The 18,914-nt window shown below is 38.4% G+C and overlaps 1 protein-coding gene and 1 pseudogene across 8 annotated transcripts in view; both read right to left on the bottom strand.

Moving 5' to 3' along the window:
- Positions 1-18,914, bottom strand: part of LOC149029148 (MBOAT (membrane bound O-acyl transferase) family protein) — a 71,529-nt gene that overhangs the window by 1,745 nt on the left and 50,870 nt on the right. For all 8 annotated transcript variants that reach the window (XM_089140642.1, XM_089140613.1, XM_089140627.1 and 5 more), the window contains 5 exons: positions 16,141-16,203; positions 15,777-15,886; positions 15,601-15,693; positions 15,407-15,488; positions 4,075-4,152 (listed from right to left, as the gene is read on the bottom strand). In XM_089140642.1, the coding sequence (XP_088996768.1) occupies positions 4,075-4,152; positions 15,407-15,488; positions 15,601-15,693; positions 15,777-15,886; positions 16,141-16,203 (426 nt within the window). The remainder of the gene's footprint in view (positions 1-4,074; positions 4,153-15,406; positions 15,489-15,600; positions 15,694-15,776; positions 15,887-16,140; positions 16,204-18,914) is intronic.
- LOC149029150 (fasciclin-like arabinogalactan protein 12 pseudogene) lies at positions 3-4,057 on the bottom strand (annotated as a pseudogene).

Raw genomic sequence — 18,914 nt, 5'->3', positions numbered from 1 at the left:
AAGTTATCGAATTTCATGAAACTGAATAATCATAAAAAAAAATCCTCGACGTATCCCCAGCACAAATGTAGGAGAGAAAATTATAGCGCTATGATATGTATGTCATCGCATTTTCTGTGTGCAAATAAAATGTTAGGTTATGCCTTCTAGTGGGGCGCACAGCCTGGACAGTGACCCAAGCCTGGCCCAATGTCTAGGAAGTCGAGCACAGACCCTACCAAGCATAATAAGTTTGGGATTGTTGATTCAAGCCCAACCAAATCAAAGTCATTTAAGCATCCATCCCGCTTAGGCTTTCTTGGGTTTGGTTAACTTTAGGTGGATTATTTGAGGTAAAGAATACTGGAGACCTTAAAACTCAGAACAAAGAGGTGCATTTACTTGAATAAAACAGTCCTCTAGCAGTAAATACAAACATCTTTAAAAGAAAATTCAATCCTTCATGCATTTTCATCTGTAATAATCACTATAACTAATTACCTATCTAAGCTCAAGTGCAAGGACCAAGCTTGACCACCATTAAATGTACAGAATTTATAATTGTAACTTGGTCTCACTATGTAACACATGTATACAACAACAACTTGTTCTTCCAACTAATTGGGAGCAGATATTATTAATAATAACAGTAAATGAAGAACATAGCAACAACTTAGCCTTAATCCAACTCACTGGGGTTGGCATCTTGGATCCTTTCCCTCTAATCAACTTCTTTGACACTACAATTGAACCAAGACTTATGCCGTGAATGCCTTCTCCACCCGTGCTCTTTTAGTACCATCAGCCTGAATCAAATCACTCCTTTGAAGCTTCCACTGAACATGGCCATGCCAACTCAGGCAACTTCCTCATAGTTTATATTGAGCTACTCCCAGATCAGCTACAGTATGATCATTACTTGAATAAGTATTTTATGCATGCCCCCTAGGTTTGGACCTTATCTCATTCACAACCACAGTGCCTGGCACCGCCCTGCGACGGGTGGAATATCAAACAGATCAAATATACTAAGGGTGTGGGTTGCAAATAAACCCGAGAGTTAAAATTTGTACATTACTTCTTAGAAATAATTTTGGAATGGTCATATTACCCTTCAAATGGACAATATGACCATCTACCCAACTCAACTCACCGTTTACTGATTGATCCAGTCCTAGTAGAGATGAATTGTACCAAGGAATCATGAATGTCAGTCATAAAGCAATGGTTGCAATGATCAGTAGACTGAAAAGGATATCCAATAAAATCCTGTAAGCCTTACAGTAAGGGGATCTGAGGAAGGTGACTTCATCTTTTTGGCTGTGGGTGGTGCAGGACCTGACATAGGTATGGAAAGAAATCCAGGAAGTACTTAAAAATCACCTGATACACTGTTAACTACCCATCCATGTATATGGTTTTGGCAACAATGATATTAACAACTCTGGTTATGTTAAACTATTGCCTACAGTGGCAATGATAAGTGGGAATCAACCACTATCAATGTTCCTGGCTTCAGCACAAAGAGGATTGCTCACAGTTTGAATGATGAGAGAGGAACATAAGTGGGGGGTATCATGAAAATGAATCAGCTCCACCTTGTGCTCATATGTGAGGGAATTGACTGTTCCTGCTTGAAAATTAGAGAGAAGGCATTATCCGGTGGAGCAAAGACATCCTTTGTTTAAGCTGTTGAGCTGTGTGCTGTCCTGGTTTTCAACTTGGGTGCTCCTTGCTCACCTGATCACTATACCGTACTGCCCTGCATTCCTTAAGGATTGGAGTGATATTTGGTGGGAAAAGAAGGGCCTGGGGCAGTTGCAGGTGTCTGAGATGAGGATGTAGAGAAGTGGAGGGTGAGTGGTAGGAGAAGTTGTTTTAGTTTCATCATATCTTCTTCTGAGGCTATAGTGCTAATGACCTATTTAGTGAATTGCATTGACTAGAAAACAGGTGAATAACACTAAGGACAGGAAGATTAAAGAAGACAAAAGAAATGACAGTGATGGATTCGAGAGGGAAGGGAGACCTTTATGGAGGTGGGAAAGATGTGATATGAACTTAGGTGATTAGTGTAATTTAAGTTCAGTTGGCCAGGGAACCATACTATTTCACACCCTCTAATGATTGCTGTACTAATGTATGTGTGCCTTCTAATTGAGGAAAAACTTGGATAGAACAAACATCTTCAAGAACATTTTTTGCTCAACTGGAGTTGCAAAGCTAGAATCATGCTTTGGGGAATAAGGGGTTCAAGGAAGGAGACGAGCATTTCTGGTATTCCACTTACCACCTAATATAAGTCATTACACACAAGACGTAAAAGTGTCTGTTCCTACAAAAAACTATCAATTAGTATTTAGTAGTATTATTTTTCTGGACCTAAATGTTATTCAGCCAATTTTTTCAGACCAAAACGTTATTGAGCATCACTTAGCTTATCTACAAGACACTTCCTAAAAGACCAGGATTCTGCACCATCTATCATAGCCAATTGTGTGATTTTCCTGCAAAATTTTCCTTCAAGCTTTAAAAGGTAACTAATGATCGTGTAACACTCCAAATACACCGCTTCACTTCATCCATCCTATTTCATTTCTCTGTGAAACATTATCTTCTACATCATGTATCCTACTAATGGTTGATCCCAAATGTCAAAAATGATCATTTTATGAAATATTTAGATTATTATCCGTCATAGAGTTATTAAAGTTGCAGACTGTTTACCATGTCTTCAATCTACTAATCGTATAGCCTTTTGATTCTAAGGTTGATCTCCAGAACTCAAGCTTGGTGTTAATTTATACTTGTCTCATCCACCACAACAATGTCATTAGCAAAAAGCCTGCACCTAGGAGTCTCAATTTGGATGTCCCTGGAACTCATCCATTAGAGGAAGAAACAATCACTTGTTCAATAGATAATGTCTTGATTAATGATGTCTGGCTCTCCATACTTCCATGCTCACTCACTCCTAGGCATCTCGGACCATAGTCCTACAACCTTCTCATCCACGCTTTCTCTTCCTTTTGCCCCAAACCATTCAAATGCTTTGAGGTCTTCCTAACCACTCTCCAATTTCACAGTCCTCAAGGCCTAGACGAAACCAGTCCACCACCTTCCTCCATCTCGCTTGCTTTCACTTAAAAAAAAGGTTCCTCGAAGATTTCCCAAAGCCTAGAACTTTCGAGTCCCGATCCTCTACCCACATGGAGTGGAAAAATTTCAATACACATTGTTGGAGGCTTGAAACATGTCCAATCAAAAAACAAAATCCTCCTTTTAAGAAAATTCCAAAACAGTAGGAATCCATATCTTCTCTTCCCCTTGCTAAAAAAGAGGATTTCAAGCCTCCAACTATGTGGATTGAAATTTTTCCTCTCCATATGGGCAGAGGATCTAGACTATAAGAACTTTCCTCCTCCAGCAATATCACCTTGAGAATCTCCTCTTTCCATTCTACCCTAGTCAATGTCTAAACTTTGATCCATCAAGAATTTTACAACCTCCCACTTGTTGAGGAAGAAATGAAGCTCTCATCCAAGCTCTCTTCTTCCCAATACAAGACACTCCTTAGGCAAAAAACACAAGTCAAATGACTTGAGCATGGTTGCATGGCAGCTCCAACTTGGGTTATTTCCACCAAGCATGGTCTAATTCGAATTCTATTACTCCCCTCCTCAATAGTGTTAATTCCCCTGATGAAATTTGGTTTCAACACAAAGCAACAGGATTCCATTACATGGCCAAAATAGGTTTTCAAAAACCCAATAGAAAATGACATGCTCCAAGTCCAGAGCCAAAATTCAGCCAGAGTATCTGAAACCAAAATGAAAGTTAAAATGCTGGTTCTGGCTGATATTTGGCTAGTACAAACTTCAGCCTAACAAGTTGACCCCATTTAGTTGGGATAAGGCTGAGTCATCATGGTACACACTTCGGCTAATAAACACTTCACCATTAACCAATGAGTGCTGACAGTCACCTAATAATATCAGGGGAAAGAAAAGCTTGCAGAAGTTGGGTGGTTAAACGTTAAATATCAATCACTGACTCACCTAAAATTCGTAAACTACAAACAAGATGATAACATACCATGAGGCACGTGATAGTAATAGCACCAGCAACAGCATTGAGTTCACGAAGAACCAGCTGTCCAAATGCATCCTTGGCCTGACCACACAATTTTTTTAAGTTAAACAGAGCACAAAAACAAATTTATGATGACAACTAAGGAATAAAGAGAGAATTAAAATGAATAGAAAAATGGGCCATCAAGAAATAAAATGAATAGAAGAATGGGCCATGAACATATAATACAAAGAGTAGAAAAACAAATTTCACAAACTCAAAGAATAAAGCTCCAACTAACTATAGGCTAGGGAGCAAGGAAGCAAAAGTATTAGCAAATAACAATTCTGGAACAAAACATCCATCACAAAGTCTTGCAATATTCAAACATAAGCAAAAAGGAAAATAATAACTTGAAGCAAACTACTTTGGCAATGGTAATTCCCCCCCCCCCTTACTGGAGTATCTAACTAAATATCACTATTTCTTTTGGATTGCCTAAATAAGTTCACCTCTTGTATCAAAATGATTCGTTTTTCTGATCCATCTTTTTGAATCAATAAAAGACATAGCATCCTTACTCAAATTGAAAGACGATATTTTTTTTTACACCTTTAGGTTAAGCTGTATGTAAGGAAAATACCTCAACATACAAGCTAAAAAGCTCAAGCAGGAATTGGAGGCCCATACACGAGGCACACAAAATACATCTGGCTTATCTGACATGCTGGAAAATCATTCTCAAAAACCAGAAGCAGCTTCCCATGATGCAGTTGTCAAGCCCCTGCATAGATATCCAGGCACTTTCCTGGTGCATAAGTGTCCTATTGCCGCAGTTATTTCCCCCTCTAGTGCCTTGAATCACCCACCTAGTAGCCATGACAACTATGGCCATATCTCAAATGGTACTGATCCAAATCCAATCAGGAAAGCTTCACCAAAGATGCTCAAATTCAAGGCATTTCCATTTGGTTAAATTAATTTCATTAAACAATACCCCAATGCCATTTACAGAAAATATTAGACGAGCATACGGAAGTTTTTAGGAAAACCAAACAATTAAAAATGTATCCAACACTTATTCCTTGGGTACGTTTTCTCATCTTCCATTTGATAGGAAGCCTTCACCTGTAATTAGCCCCACCCTAGATATCCCCTTCCTCATAATTGCAAAAATGCAAATGGTGCTGACTACTATCCTGCTACTCTAGCACTTCTTTAAGCCCCAAAGGGGAAACAAGGAGATGAAAGAAAAGGGCAGGGGGCGTGGAGGGCAGGGCAGAAGCCAGAAAGAGACCAGGCTAACACAAAAGAGGAGTGTAGAACCCAGGAAACAACAATGGGCTTCATCCTTGGGGTGTCCACTAAAGGTTTTGGAGACAACAAGGATGGCCTTCTAAGAAGATCTAGATTCAGAGGTCCATCCACAATGATTGTGTTCCATCCAAATATGGGAGATCCAGGCACTAAAAGTCAACCTACTGACTATGCCAGCTACCAAGGAACCACTAAAAGCAGAGGAGGGCCATTTACATTCAGGGTCAACGGATAGGGGACGCCTATTTCAGGGCCAAATGGAAGCAGGGGGAGAAGTGAGAGATGCTTGGAAAAGGGACAACTGCAGAACAGATGGAAGATATCTTCGTCTGGGGCAGAGTAGAAGATGCCAGAGAAGGGAACTTGGATGTCGTGGTGGATGAGGCGGAACTAGGAGGGGAGGTAGTGGGATAGGGCTCTTGAAGGATTGCCTAGGAATATTACCTTTGAACTAGACAAGTTGGCCACTTGGCCTACAAAATGTTTGGACAAGGGGATCTATTGTGATGCCAGGAGGAAAAGGTGGAGAAAAGGACGTTCTATTGACGAGCTAGTTTTTGGTGCTACTATTTCTCATGTCTGGCAGGAGCACAATGTTAGGAGATAGACTACCAAATCTCATTCCATTGACCAGATTTTGAAGCCTTCCCAAACATGCAAGCTCCAAATTATCTTTTTCTCACCAGAAACAATGTTCTGGGTGCATTCCTGGATGGCTGGATTTTGCAGGATACACATCTTCATTTTTCTTGAAGGTGAGCTACATAAAATTGCTGGATTTACCATAATGGATTAGCACATTTTGCTAAAAATTCTGTATGAGAACCTACTCAGCAACCTGTCAACAGATGTTGCTTAAAATGATTAAATTGGCTAGGGGTGTCGGTGTTGCAAGGTGCAGCCAAGAACAAATTAGCAGTAGTGATAGGAATTGATTATTGTAGGATAAACCCTTGAGGGACCATCAAAGAGAACGAATATCGATAAGAACATCAAATCCTACCACAAGATCTTTCCTTGGGAGTTGGGAACAAACAAGATTTTTATTGGGTGATTGAAAATGGAGATGAGATGAGTGCATGGGATTTAACCATTGACCAGCTTGGAAGACTGATTAAGGGAATGCAGAGGTGACTTGGAAGAACACGGGGGGCAAGAATGATAGAGACTACTTCTGTATCAAAAAACCCAATGACTTTGATAGGTTAGGCATATGGTTTAAGGATAAAACAGACTACAACATAGGGATGTCCGGGGATGGGAATGAATTTGGTTTTTGGCATGGTTAGAGAGAAGGGACGCTGGTAGAGGAAGCCAAATTCCCAAGCTCAGATGATGGATTAGAGGAGTCTAAATCAGTATAGTCAATTGCAAAAAGAATTTAATTTCCTAAAACTTGGATGATGGATCGAGTAGGAAAATGAGTTGGCCCTCCTTGGTCTTCTCGGGACCATGGTTATTAAAGCGGCAAAGCGACCAAAGCATTTGGGGCTTCGTCTTGGCGATTAGGCGACTAAGCGGCGCTTAGGCGGCAATAAAGCGACAAAAGCGGTTTAGTCAATATTTTTAATATAACTACTTTTAAACTACTTTTTAATACAAATACTTTTTATAATAAACTAAAGTACTAAACAAACATTCAACAATCACATTTATAAAAATAAAAATAAAAAAAATTCAAGAATCACAATTATGAAAAATTATCCAAAAAAAGAATAAAAACATAACTTCATCTCATCAAACATCATAAGATTCATAACAATAATTATGTAGTATGTACTATATTAATAATCAATGTGAAAAATGAAAATGAAAGAAAAGTAGTATGTACTATGTTAGTAATCATTGAATATGGCTCATGCTTCACATTCTGTTGCCGACAGGCACTTTGGGCCTCGATTCCGAAATGGCTCACATATTTAAATTTATATATGGCATTGTAGAATAAATTATGATTAAAAAATAATAATAATAATAATATGCACAAATTACAAAATGTAAAAAAAGTGGCTGCTTTAGCATCTAGGCGGCAATATGGTGCAAAAGGCGGCAAACCGGTAGTGCCTAAGCAAAAAAGCAGCAAGAAATCAGCCCGTTAGTTAAGCGGTTCAAAAACCGCTTTGCCGCCTAGGCGGCCGATTAAGTGCGCCTAGGCGGCCGATTAAGTGCGCCTAGGCGGTCGCTTTGATAACCATGCTCGGGACATTGCTTTGCAAAATGACTTGGTTGTCATATGCAATAATGCAAATCAATCAGTTATTTGGTCCTTTTCCCTAAATGTCCTTTTTGAAGAAATATCAAATTCTTTGCTCCTGGTGGCCAATTGCGGCCAAATTTGTGTTTCAGAGTGTAGAACTTGTTCGGAATGCAAACAAAAATTGACTTTTTGTATTGGGAAGATTGCTTTGAAACAGTCACATCACTTAAGATCTTTGTGCTTAATCTCTAACTGAGCAGTGTTGCAAGCCTTAAGAATTTCTCAGAAGTTTCCTGCCAAGTTCCAAAACCGCCGGATATTGCAAAGCATCTGGAGTGCCAAAAGAGCATGACTGTAAAGGAATCCAATTAAAGTGATGGGCTAACAATTCTGTTGTATCATTGGCATTGCCATGTGGTTTGGGAAGAGAATTAAGAACAACTTGCTTGAGATAAAGACCACCAATTAAGGGTGAAACAAAGCCTGGTTGAGCAGGTTCTTACAAACCCAAGCTCATCCACACCCTTTAGCTTAGCCAAGGCCCACCCTAACCCCAACTGAGGGTTCAAAAGTCTCAACCCAAACCCTAAGCTGCTGGGTCAGCCCAGCCTAGGCCTGCCTGATTGATCCTGCTCGAGTTGGGCTGGGCCACTTGGCCTTGATTGACCCTGACTTGATTGACCCTGACTAACCTTGCATTAAAAAGGATAATGAAAATGCACACTTTCAGAATTTCAAGTTTGCTAAGACCTTAAAATAAGAAGGTAACATTAAAATTTTCATCAACCTAGACGATTGAAATCAACACACCAATATATGTCCAAAATACCTCCTCATAAAAAGAATTAAATGTACTAATCATATTAACAGTAAATTCAACATCTATGGTTCTTATACAGTTCCAAAACCTAATCTACTAAATCAAAGATAAAAGTTCAATGTCCTTCAAGTAGATGCATTATCCACCTCATTCACCATAAATCATTAACTGGATCAGGGTTAAAATCAGGTTTAAGGGTCGTGTTGGGCTGGGCCAAGGACTCAACCTTAGCCAAGCCCAGCCCTGTACTAGGGTTTACATTTATCAATGCTAATCCACCCTCAGGGTTGAAAACCCAGCCCAAACCCTGCTTGGGTTCAAGGCGGGTTCCGTTTGTCAAGGCCAAATTTACACCCCTACGGCCCTACCTCTAAGCTTAGGAAAACTATCAATAAACTGTTTAAAATTCTTATCAAGATCTGGCTTGAAGAAGATGTAGCATTCCATTGCGAGATATAAGTTCTGGCCTAGTTAATATCATCGGCCATGGGTCTAAAAAACTCTTTGAATAAGTGGACAACAAATACATCGAGCAAACCAAGCTGAGCAATCTGCAAATTTCTGTACCCTCTAAGAGAAAGATACCATTTTCTACTTTTGTGTTGAATAAGGGCAAAAAAATTTGGATGACTGTAGCAACGATGGCATTTATCTATAATAGTTCTGCTGTCATCCAAGCATTAAAAACTCCAATGCTGGGAAACGCGACATTATCAAGTGTGGAAAACCATTTAGCATTCAAAGGCACAAAAGGAGTGGGTGGCAGAGGTGCAAGTGCACCAGTTAGGCTTAGGTTATGTTTGTCATCAGAAGAGCTGATTGGGAGTATGGTGTTTCAGCTGGGTCGCCTAGGTGGTTTGCCAGGTGGCGAATCAGACATGCATAGACAAGGAACAAAAAAATTTCCACTGACAGCATGGTTTGGAGATCGGGCATCTCCTTTCGGGATATGGCAGGTTCCTAAGATTGCAAAATTTGTGAGTAATTCAGAGGGTGGATTTGAATGGCCTAGAGCTGATTACAAGAAATGGATGCCAGAGGTGGGAGGTGAAGGGGCACCAATGGCAGGTAGGGGTTGTGATTGGTCGGAAAAAGTAGGTGGTATCATATATAGTTTAAAGTCAGGCTGTTAGCTACTTATGGCGGAGAACAGGGATGGAGAGTACGCTGGTGGGTTTTCTTTCTAGCAAATTGGGTTGTTGATCTTCTATGATTTTCTGAAGGTCTGGTCAAGAGGTGGTGTGAAGCTTAAGGAACCCAAGGGGAAATTCAGGGGTGATGTGGGAAAAGGAGTAGTAAGATGAGCTGAAGAAGGAAGTACAGACGGGATTTGACTGTAAGGTGCTTCTATGCTTTGGAGCTAGTTACCCAAGTCTTTTTTTTTTTTCTGCTTCTTTTTGCGGTAATGAGGGAGAATGTATTAGTATCTAGACTGATGTTTGAATGATCAATGCTTCTTGGTGTCCCCTCGTGATCTCTTGCTTAAGGCTTGTGACATCAAAAGCCTGTGTAGCAACAGTGTGTATTAATTGCTGCAGATTTGCATGGGTTTGTTGAAGATAATGATTTTGGACTACAGCATTTTAATTCTGCCAATTGAAAGTTTCTTCTACTAGAGACTTTGTGGAGTGTTTTTAACCTTCCAAACATGCTTAACTTGCCTAATGTCTAAATAATCTGCTGGCCCGGGAAATTGAGAAGACATGCAGATGAAAAAAGAGCCAAGTCAATGGACATCATGGAGGAACCAAGAGGAGGCAAGGTGGTTTGCACGGTGTAGGTGTGAAAGTCTGTCATAAAAGTAGAGGCTACCTTACCATATTTCACATGGAATCTTTAGTGGGATTCTTAACTAAGAGAGTAAGGGGGCCAACTGCTGGATAGCCTGCTTGATATTGCTCTCAACGTCTTTGTTGAGAAAACTTTCTATGCTTTCTGCTTCATTGAGTTAACAGGTAGTTATTGAGTCTTATGACTTATGATTATTATGTGAAGCACACTCACAGATATCAACATATCGGCAGCCACAAGGTTCAAGTTATTAAAACTAATAGACTGGCCTAAAGGATTCATCAAAATACTCAACTGGAGCTATCTCCAACACGTGGAATGTTGGAAGACCGAACTAACCCTCAGAGAATCAGGAGATGGAATTTCTGCTTCTCCATTATCCCTTCATAAAAGAAAAAGATTTGAAGGTTAAACTGGAGCAGCTAGTTCTTTTTTGAGCTATTTCATGGCTGTAATCTTTCTTTGGGCAAGCAGAGTTTCCAATTCTCAGACTCCCCTAGAATAGGTGCATTGTTGTTACCTAAGGTTTAGATGCATCTCTTAACTGCCTTGTTATTATCTAAGGTTTAGATGTATCTCTTTTACTGCCTTCTTGTTACCTAACATTTATATGTATCTCTCATACTGCCTGCTTCTTACCTATGGTCTAGAAGTATCTCTTCTACTGCATCCTCGGTAGGTGTTGTAGCCTTGAAGCTTCTTTCCCATCTTTCTCCACCTTTGTATTTCCTTGCCCCTTTCTTTTACCATACTCACTTTTGATATATTCACATGTCGACAAGAAAAGAGAAAATTCATCCAATGAGATACCAGCTCAATATCACCAGTGATGCAGATTCAGCACAAAATTGGCATATTTTTCTTTGAAATCAACCTCAGGTTGACAGATATGGGTGTTGGGCCTTTGTTTAATACATCTTCATCGTCATGGGCCTATTCTATTGGCCCAGAAGTCGAGTCTCTAAGCTAAGTACGAAATAGTTTAATTAATTCCTCTGGTTAATGTAACTTCTGCCTAACTTAAGTTATAGGGGCCAAATAGTCTTTTCCTATGTTTTTACTTCAGATTTAAGTGTCATAGTCTTAACTCTTAAGTCAATTAGTTTCTATACTGAGTGAATTTCTGATTACAAGTTAGAGTCCAACTTGGAGTCCAAATCACATTAGGAGTTAGGACCCTGGCATTATGTATAAATAGACCCCTCCACATGATTTTTTTTTTTTGGGGGGGGGGGGGGGGGGGGATCTGATTGAATATTCAATAAGAAAGGCTTCTTTTCCAATGGTTCCTCCAGTACTTATTTGGAAGTCTTGGTTCTGTCACTTGAGAATCATAGATCCAAGGCTGAGAAGGGTTCTTCTAAAGGTGAAAACCACCTATGACTGGTTGAAGATTAGAGTTCAACCTTCATTCCCTATTTTCGAGGCTCCATTTAGGTATTATTGGCAGCCTACATCAACCCTCTTCTCCTCTCACATTTTTTTCTTCTATTTTTCTTGAATTTTTGGATTTCCCAAGAAACTCAAAATTCAAGGTCAGATTTGCGCGAACCTAACCATTTAGACTCGTCCATACTTTACGTACATCATCCCCCAACCCTAGTGACCTTTGACCCCAAATTTGAACCCATTCTCACCTTCTACTTTCAAGATATAGATATTTTCTTGAGTTTTTGTACAGCGTGCTTAGACTCGACTATTTTTGTAAAGATATGAACCTCTCAAAATAGTTTTGCTGGAAATGTAAGTCATAATATAAAGATATGAACCCCCAAATTTGGTTGGGTTTATATGCCTAAATTGGAACCTGTAAGGGTTCTTGTTTGAAGGGTTAGGGAAGGGGTTTGCACAGCACGTACTTAGACTCACAATAGAAGAACAATACAGAACATTAATTCAAGCAATGAAAACCATAAATAGCATGCATAAATAAATTCAAAGGCTTAGGGAAGAAGAAATCAGATGACCCTCTTTAAAAGATATCTCCACATGCCTCATTGAACCAAGCTGAAAGGTTTTGTTGTCTCTGTCTCTAGTAATAATGAATGATGGGTGGACGTGTTATGTCCCCATCAGATGATTTTTGAGTGAAAAAGAGTTTAAAACAAGCAAAAATGGCAAACCATGAGGGAATCCCCAAGATTTTGACCATAGGCACCTTCGAGTTCTGCAAAGTTTAGGACTTCCCGCAGATTACAGTCAAAGTTTCGACCATCATGGTCAGAAGAAGATTGATATTTATACTTTAAGATATGGAATGAAAAATTATAGGAATCGGGCAACACTTGGAGGGAATGTAGGTATCCCTTACGTTTTGTTGGGATTAGATGGCTAAATTGAAAGACATAAGGGTTCATGTTTTGGGGGCATGGAAATTCAACGAGAATATCCATATTTTGAAGTTGGATGGTCAAAATGGGATTAAACTAGGATCTAAGGTCACCAAGGTTGGGTAGGGTGGGGGGGGGGCAATGTACCTAAAGTGTGGGACAGATCTAATGGCTAGATTGGCTTAGATCTAACCTTGAATTTTGGATGCCGTGGGAACTCCAAAAATTCAAGAAAATTACAAAAGAGAAAAAAAGGGTTGATAGCAGCAGGGAACTGATGTAAGCTACGATCTTAGAAAAAATTCGAGGGAAACTCAAGTTTCGACCAGGTGAAAATCGAAAACCTAGGTGGGAAACTGGGAAATTTCGAGGAAACTTAAGACTTTTTCATACAAGTTTCAACAGGTTCTAAGGAGTATTTTAGGGTGGGACTTTGCATTTAAGCTAATTAGAGTATAAAGAATACATTGGCTGTATTTTTGCTAAAAAAATCAATGTAGATATGTCATTCAATGTACATAACATCAATGTAGAGTTGTCTAAAAAGTACACTATAAACTTAACTACTTAAACACATAACATTCAATATATAATTTCTAACTTAAAAATAGTTGACAATAAAAGCAAAGTACAACTTAGTGCCAAGAGTGGATCTATCCTGTGAGCTGAGTAGTACTATGCCTGTAATATCCTCTCCTCCAACCAACAAACATAAACATCCCATGACATTTTATGCCTATGGTTGTCAATGGATGACATTTTATGCCTATGGTTGTCAAGGTAATTGACAACTGTAACTTTATGAGTCTGGTCATCAACATGTTTAAGATAACCAGTCTGAGGGAATATGCAATTTGGATAGGTAAGTCCTGATGGAGGGGGTATTTGTCGTGGTATTTGGGGAAACATGGAATAAACAAAAAAATTGAAAATTTGGGAAAGCTACAAAATTTACAATAAAAAGTCCCAGGTTTCCACAAAATTTCTCAGGTTTCCACGAAATTTCCCATGTTTCCCATAAAATTTGGTGAATTTTTTTTCATGAACCAGCTGGTCCAGCTGGGTTGAACCAAGTTTCGACAAGTTTCAACGAAATTCGACAGACTTTTTTCCGGTCCTCATGAGTTTCATTTCGACTTTTCAAAAATGCAAAATTTTGACAGAAATTTCGCATGTTTCGACCGAAATTTGTACCATGGCCACGAGTAATAACTAAATGGAGACTTGAAGATGAAATCATGGTTGTCAAAGCGTCCACCTATACGCGCCTGGCGGCCGCCTAGGTCCATTTTTTTGGTCTAGGCAACGCCTTATCGCCTTGCTTGGTGTCGCCTTGTTTTCGTTGTCCTCTATCGCCTAGCCTCACCTTGTGGCCTTGACAACCATGGATGGAATACTCAGATGGAGATTCAAGGTTGAACTCTGATCTCCAACTAGCCATAGGTGTTTGGGCCTAACTTCAGCGTTAGAAACCTTCTCAGCCATGGATCTTCAATTCCCAATTGATAGAACCAGCACTTACTAACAAACACAAGTGGAACTACTTGAAGAGAAGGTTTTCTTATTCAATATTCAGTCTTCATCTTTCCCCATTGAGTGGAGAGGTCTACTAATAATATCTGGAGTTCCAATTTGATTCGGACTCCAAGCTCAACCAACAACCCCAACTCGAAATTAGAAACTAACTCAAACTACAAACTAATTAACTTAAATTAGGACACCTAGAACTAAAAACGTAAGAAAAGACTATTCTGCCCTCATAACTTTAGTTAAGCACAATTTACATTAAATAAAGCAATTAATTAAACTATGTCTGCACTTAGCATGGGCACTAGACTTTTAGGCCCATAGAATCAGCCCATGATCATACAAAAGAATTAAACAAAGGCCCAACACCCACATTTATCAACCGTAGGTTGATTTTAAAGAAAAATAGGTCAATTTGGTACCATATCTGCGATTCTGCATCAATTTGAACTTACTTTATTCGATTTCCTTGAATTCCATGAAATCTAGCATTTATATATTTTTGTGTAATTCATTGACTGTTTCTTAGAAGTTGTGAACATGATTGTTAGACAGTCCTACAACATATTTCATGAGATTCACAGGCCATTGACATGAAACATCGCATGGTACTCAAACTTGTCAATGTTTGGACTGAAATTTCACACAATATATTGGTTTCTCGTATAGTTGTCAAGAACACCTAGGCAGCACCTTGGCATCCAGGCGCTTTATTGGTGCCTCGGCACCTGGTGTCACCTTGGTCACCTAGGCAGCACCTTGTTGCCATGTTGGTGTCACCTCACATTTTTTTCTCCCTTATTTGTCTTGAATCGCCTGGATGCCATGACAATTATGGCTGTGTACAGTTTCACTAATATTTCAGTCAAAACTGTTCAGCTTCTTTACAATAAATATCACATTTCACAAGAAAATGGGTCAAGATTTCCACCCATCACTTTCATTTCATCTAGTCTCAACATGTCCCTGTAGAAAACACTGTTTTCAATAATTCTTGGCCAATAAGAACAGATCACGTATGACACATGATATGTGAAATGGTTTACAATTTGATCATTGGTGTGATACACTAGTACTACTAAACATTGTGATGAATAGGTTACATAAGAGAATGCAATAATGTAAAGTGTAACTTATCAGAACTAAAAGTTGGACTATGTAGAATATAAAGTTGCAGAAAATTTGTACTATTTGGGGTTTCAGTCAAAACCAAAACATGAAAATTTGGTTCTGAATCCTAATAATATAATGACAAAGGTCTTTAGGTAACATCCATGATAAAAAGTTTCATGAGTGCCGTCGAAAAAAGTGTTAAACATAGGATAACATCATGATAAATTGTAGACAAATTATTTTATTTGCCACTAATATTACCTGAAATGCAGTAACTGCTGATTTCATAATTATTTCGGGAATAAAGAATAAACATGTTAACCACGCCCATGAAATAAGTTTCCTACAGAAAAAGGGAAGGTAATCAATAGATGCAACAGAAGACCCAATATTTCAATCTCCAACAGAGAGGTCAAAATATTACTTAAAAGAACGATGTTTGGAAGGAAACTAACCATTCTAAATCATGCCATACGGCTACAAACGTGAATATAACCCAAACATTGAGTAGTTTTTTCTGAGAACCACCAAGAGGAACGTACAAGTACCTAAAATACCAGGCATGATATTATACTTATCCAAGGCCACTTTTAAGGGGTAAAGTTGTAAAAAGAACGCCAGAAAAAAATACCTGACAAGCCATTTGTTGAAGGAAGCATGCCAATTTTTCCAAAAGCTTTCTAAGTCATAGCAATTATTTATACATCGTGGCATATTTTCAGGGGCCTCAACACCTCCAACCTATGATAAATAAGTGTCAATGAACAATCACAATTAAGTTCATCCAAGCCACCAAAAAGCTTCACATTAATGATAATATTGAAAGATAATCCAGACAACCATAAACCATACATTTCAACCCAAAAAGCAACCTCTGATGCTAGAGTAAGTCCATCCAGCATAACAGCCCGAGGCAACACAGAAGGTTTGAGGAAGAAAAAAATAACAAAAAGAAATGGAAGTGTAAAAATTGATATATTCAGGATTCCACGTACCAATGCCCAAAACCGAAAATATCTCCAGATTAGCAAAAATTTAAGCCACATAAAATTAAGGACCTGCCAAAGTATGAGAATGAGGTTATTGGAAATTCAACATCCATAACATAGTGCATATTTTCATATAGAAAGATAAATGGAAAACGTGTATATCAATGAACATAAGGAAATGACATGATAATTTCAATATAGCTTTTCAGCACATTGTAGGTGTTCAAGTATGTGAACTATAACAACCATAAAACCAAAAAGTTGACACCACCAAAGTATATGCAATGGTAAGTTTGTAATAGAGGTCTACCAATTGTAACTATTGGTGTCTACCCCTACTGTGAGTGATGGCATCCATTGCTAGCATCCCTGGTTTGGTGCTGCCACCATTCAGGACCCCTCCCCTGCTGTCATACCTCTCTGCCACCCAGCAGATTCGCCTTCTCCGTCCTTTTCAATCATGTTCCTCCTGACCCTCTCCCCATTACTTAGGAGGCATGGCCTGGGGTTCCATCATTAGCCAGGAACCAGTACCTTCCAGAGAGGGTCTCTCACTCCAATGGTAGGAAATTCAACGATTGCTCTATACCCTACTGGCTTTGTGGCCAACAAGATATGGAGTTAGCACTAAGCTCAAACTCTTTGGTTAGGCATGTATTGAACGCAGACTCCCATTCAATATAATTAAACTCTCTGATCAAACTTTTTTTCATTCCTTCAATGGTACAAACTCTAAGAATTCTACCTACCTTACTGGTTTACTAGCCAACAACGACAGGAGCTGGCTTCAGCACTTTGCTCAGGCATTTAATCCAAAGATGACCAACCCATTCTTAAAATTGTCTGATGAAAAATGACAAGACAGATTCTATAGAGGGAAGTACCATGCAGGCTGGATGGAAACCAATTCTTCTCGAACATTGGGTCCGTCACCTTAAATTCCAATGTGTCAACTGTCAACCTCACACCATCCCTCTGTAGATCCAATGCACATAAGTATAACTACTTACAGATAAGATCATAATTCCTAAAAACAAGACAAACCAAACTAAAACCCAGAATGTATAATAGGACAATGACCAAATCAAAAACTGTATGAACCATGGACTAAATTTTGACTGAAACATGCAAAATTTCAGTCAAAATGCCTGCATATTTTCAAATCACTGGGCAGATTTCTGTTCGGTACAATGTTTCCACCGAAATTTTACAGGTTTTGACCATTTCACAGGATCAACTGAAATTTTGCAAGTTTCAACACTCCAACTTGTTTTTCCTTGGTTTTTGCTGATTTCTATCCCATTTTCACCTAATTGCTACAACTCCTTTGCCTTCAAACACCTCTTTTGCTTTTAAAAACCTCTTAAGCCACAACAACCATTCATGAGCCATACCCAACAATTCCAAACTTCCCCTTTTTTTTACTTTTGTTTCGTTCATGTCATTTATAATCTTTTATAAATGTTTAGTCTAGGACTATTATCTATGATCGTGTGTTGTTAAACTTATTTTTTTATTCTTGCTACTATTCTTTTTTAAATTTTTTATTTTAAAAACTATTTCATAAATTTCAAAATGCATATGCATACATGATATATGGGCTTGAACTTAATATATGTGAGACATCATCACTTGATCTAGTTGGTCATAATATTTTGTTGACTTGTTGTATATGTATCAAGCAATTCATGTAAGCTGATGATTCTATGCTTGTATGCAGTACAATTTGTACTCGTCGGAACCAGTCATCTGTTAGTATACTTGAATGATAGTTTTTTATTGGTTTTTTTGGAAAAATACTAGTTCCATACTTCCATTGTGTTTATTATACTTCAAATAGGTAGGAGGCAAGAAATTAGACGAAATAGAGGTCATATAAGGCCCAAAACGGCAAAACCTAGGGTTGAAATTTCAAGAAAAGTATCTTCCGTTGAAACTTGGAGATTTTGGTTTTTGCCTGGGATGAAACATAGGTTTTGACTGAAATTTGTGCCCTAGTATGAACCAAATGTATGTTTCAAACTGCCAATGTCTTGCTTCTACATTCTGTTTCTCCTAGTTCCATGTCAATTTTTGATGATTTAATGTGGCTATATTCATTTGATGACTTGATGTGACTTATATTCTAGTAAAACCTAACTAGATGCAAGTGAATGTCATCAAAATCATTCTAAACGAAAAAGTTTTTTAGAAATCAAAAGACAAGAAGATTTTACTGCACTTTCATTTTTTGAAATGTTTTACCAGATCAAAATTTATGAAATTTGTAGATTTGAGAAAAAACCGCATCATTATGATGTTGAAAATTGCACCTCATCTGAAATCCAGCTTTTGTTCTTGAAGTGGGAGGTTGACTATCTATCTTTTGAGTATATTTATTTACACTAGGCATGGGCCTTGAGGCAATCAGTGGACCACCATTGTAGCTTGAGGTGAAGGTATTGAAAGAGCTTCTCAGCGAAATTTTTGGCCCCATGGTTCACCCTTAATTTTTTTTTTTAAACTAGTTTTATTGGATACTAATAAGGGACATCCACGTATTTATGACTAGTATCTTATGTAAATGATACAAGTTACAAAAGCATTTAGACATAACTAAGTTACAAATAAGCATTCGTCCTAGTTTTAAGGCATTGTTCAAAAATAATATACACTAGCAAAACTTAAGTCAAAACAAGAATTACAATTTTGAGTGTGTTTTTCACTTTTTCTATGAAAATAATTCAGCAAATTGTGTGCAAGCAGGTCAGAAATAGGCTACGCAAATAATTGGGGGAAAA

Source organism: Hakea prostrata, chromosome 1, assembly GCF_041222555.1.
Source record: "Hakea prostrata isolate BN-2017 chromosome 1, UWA_Hpros_2, whole genome shotgun sequence".
Lineage (NCBI taxonomy): Eukaryota > Viridiplantae > Streptophyta > Magnoliopsida > Proteales > Proteaceae > Hakea > Hakea prostrata.
Note: the sequence above shows the minus strand (reverse complement) of the source record. Positions and strands in the feature narration are given on the sequence as shown.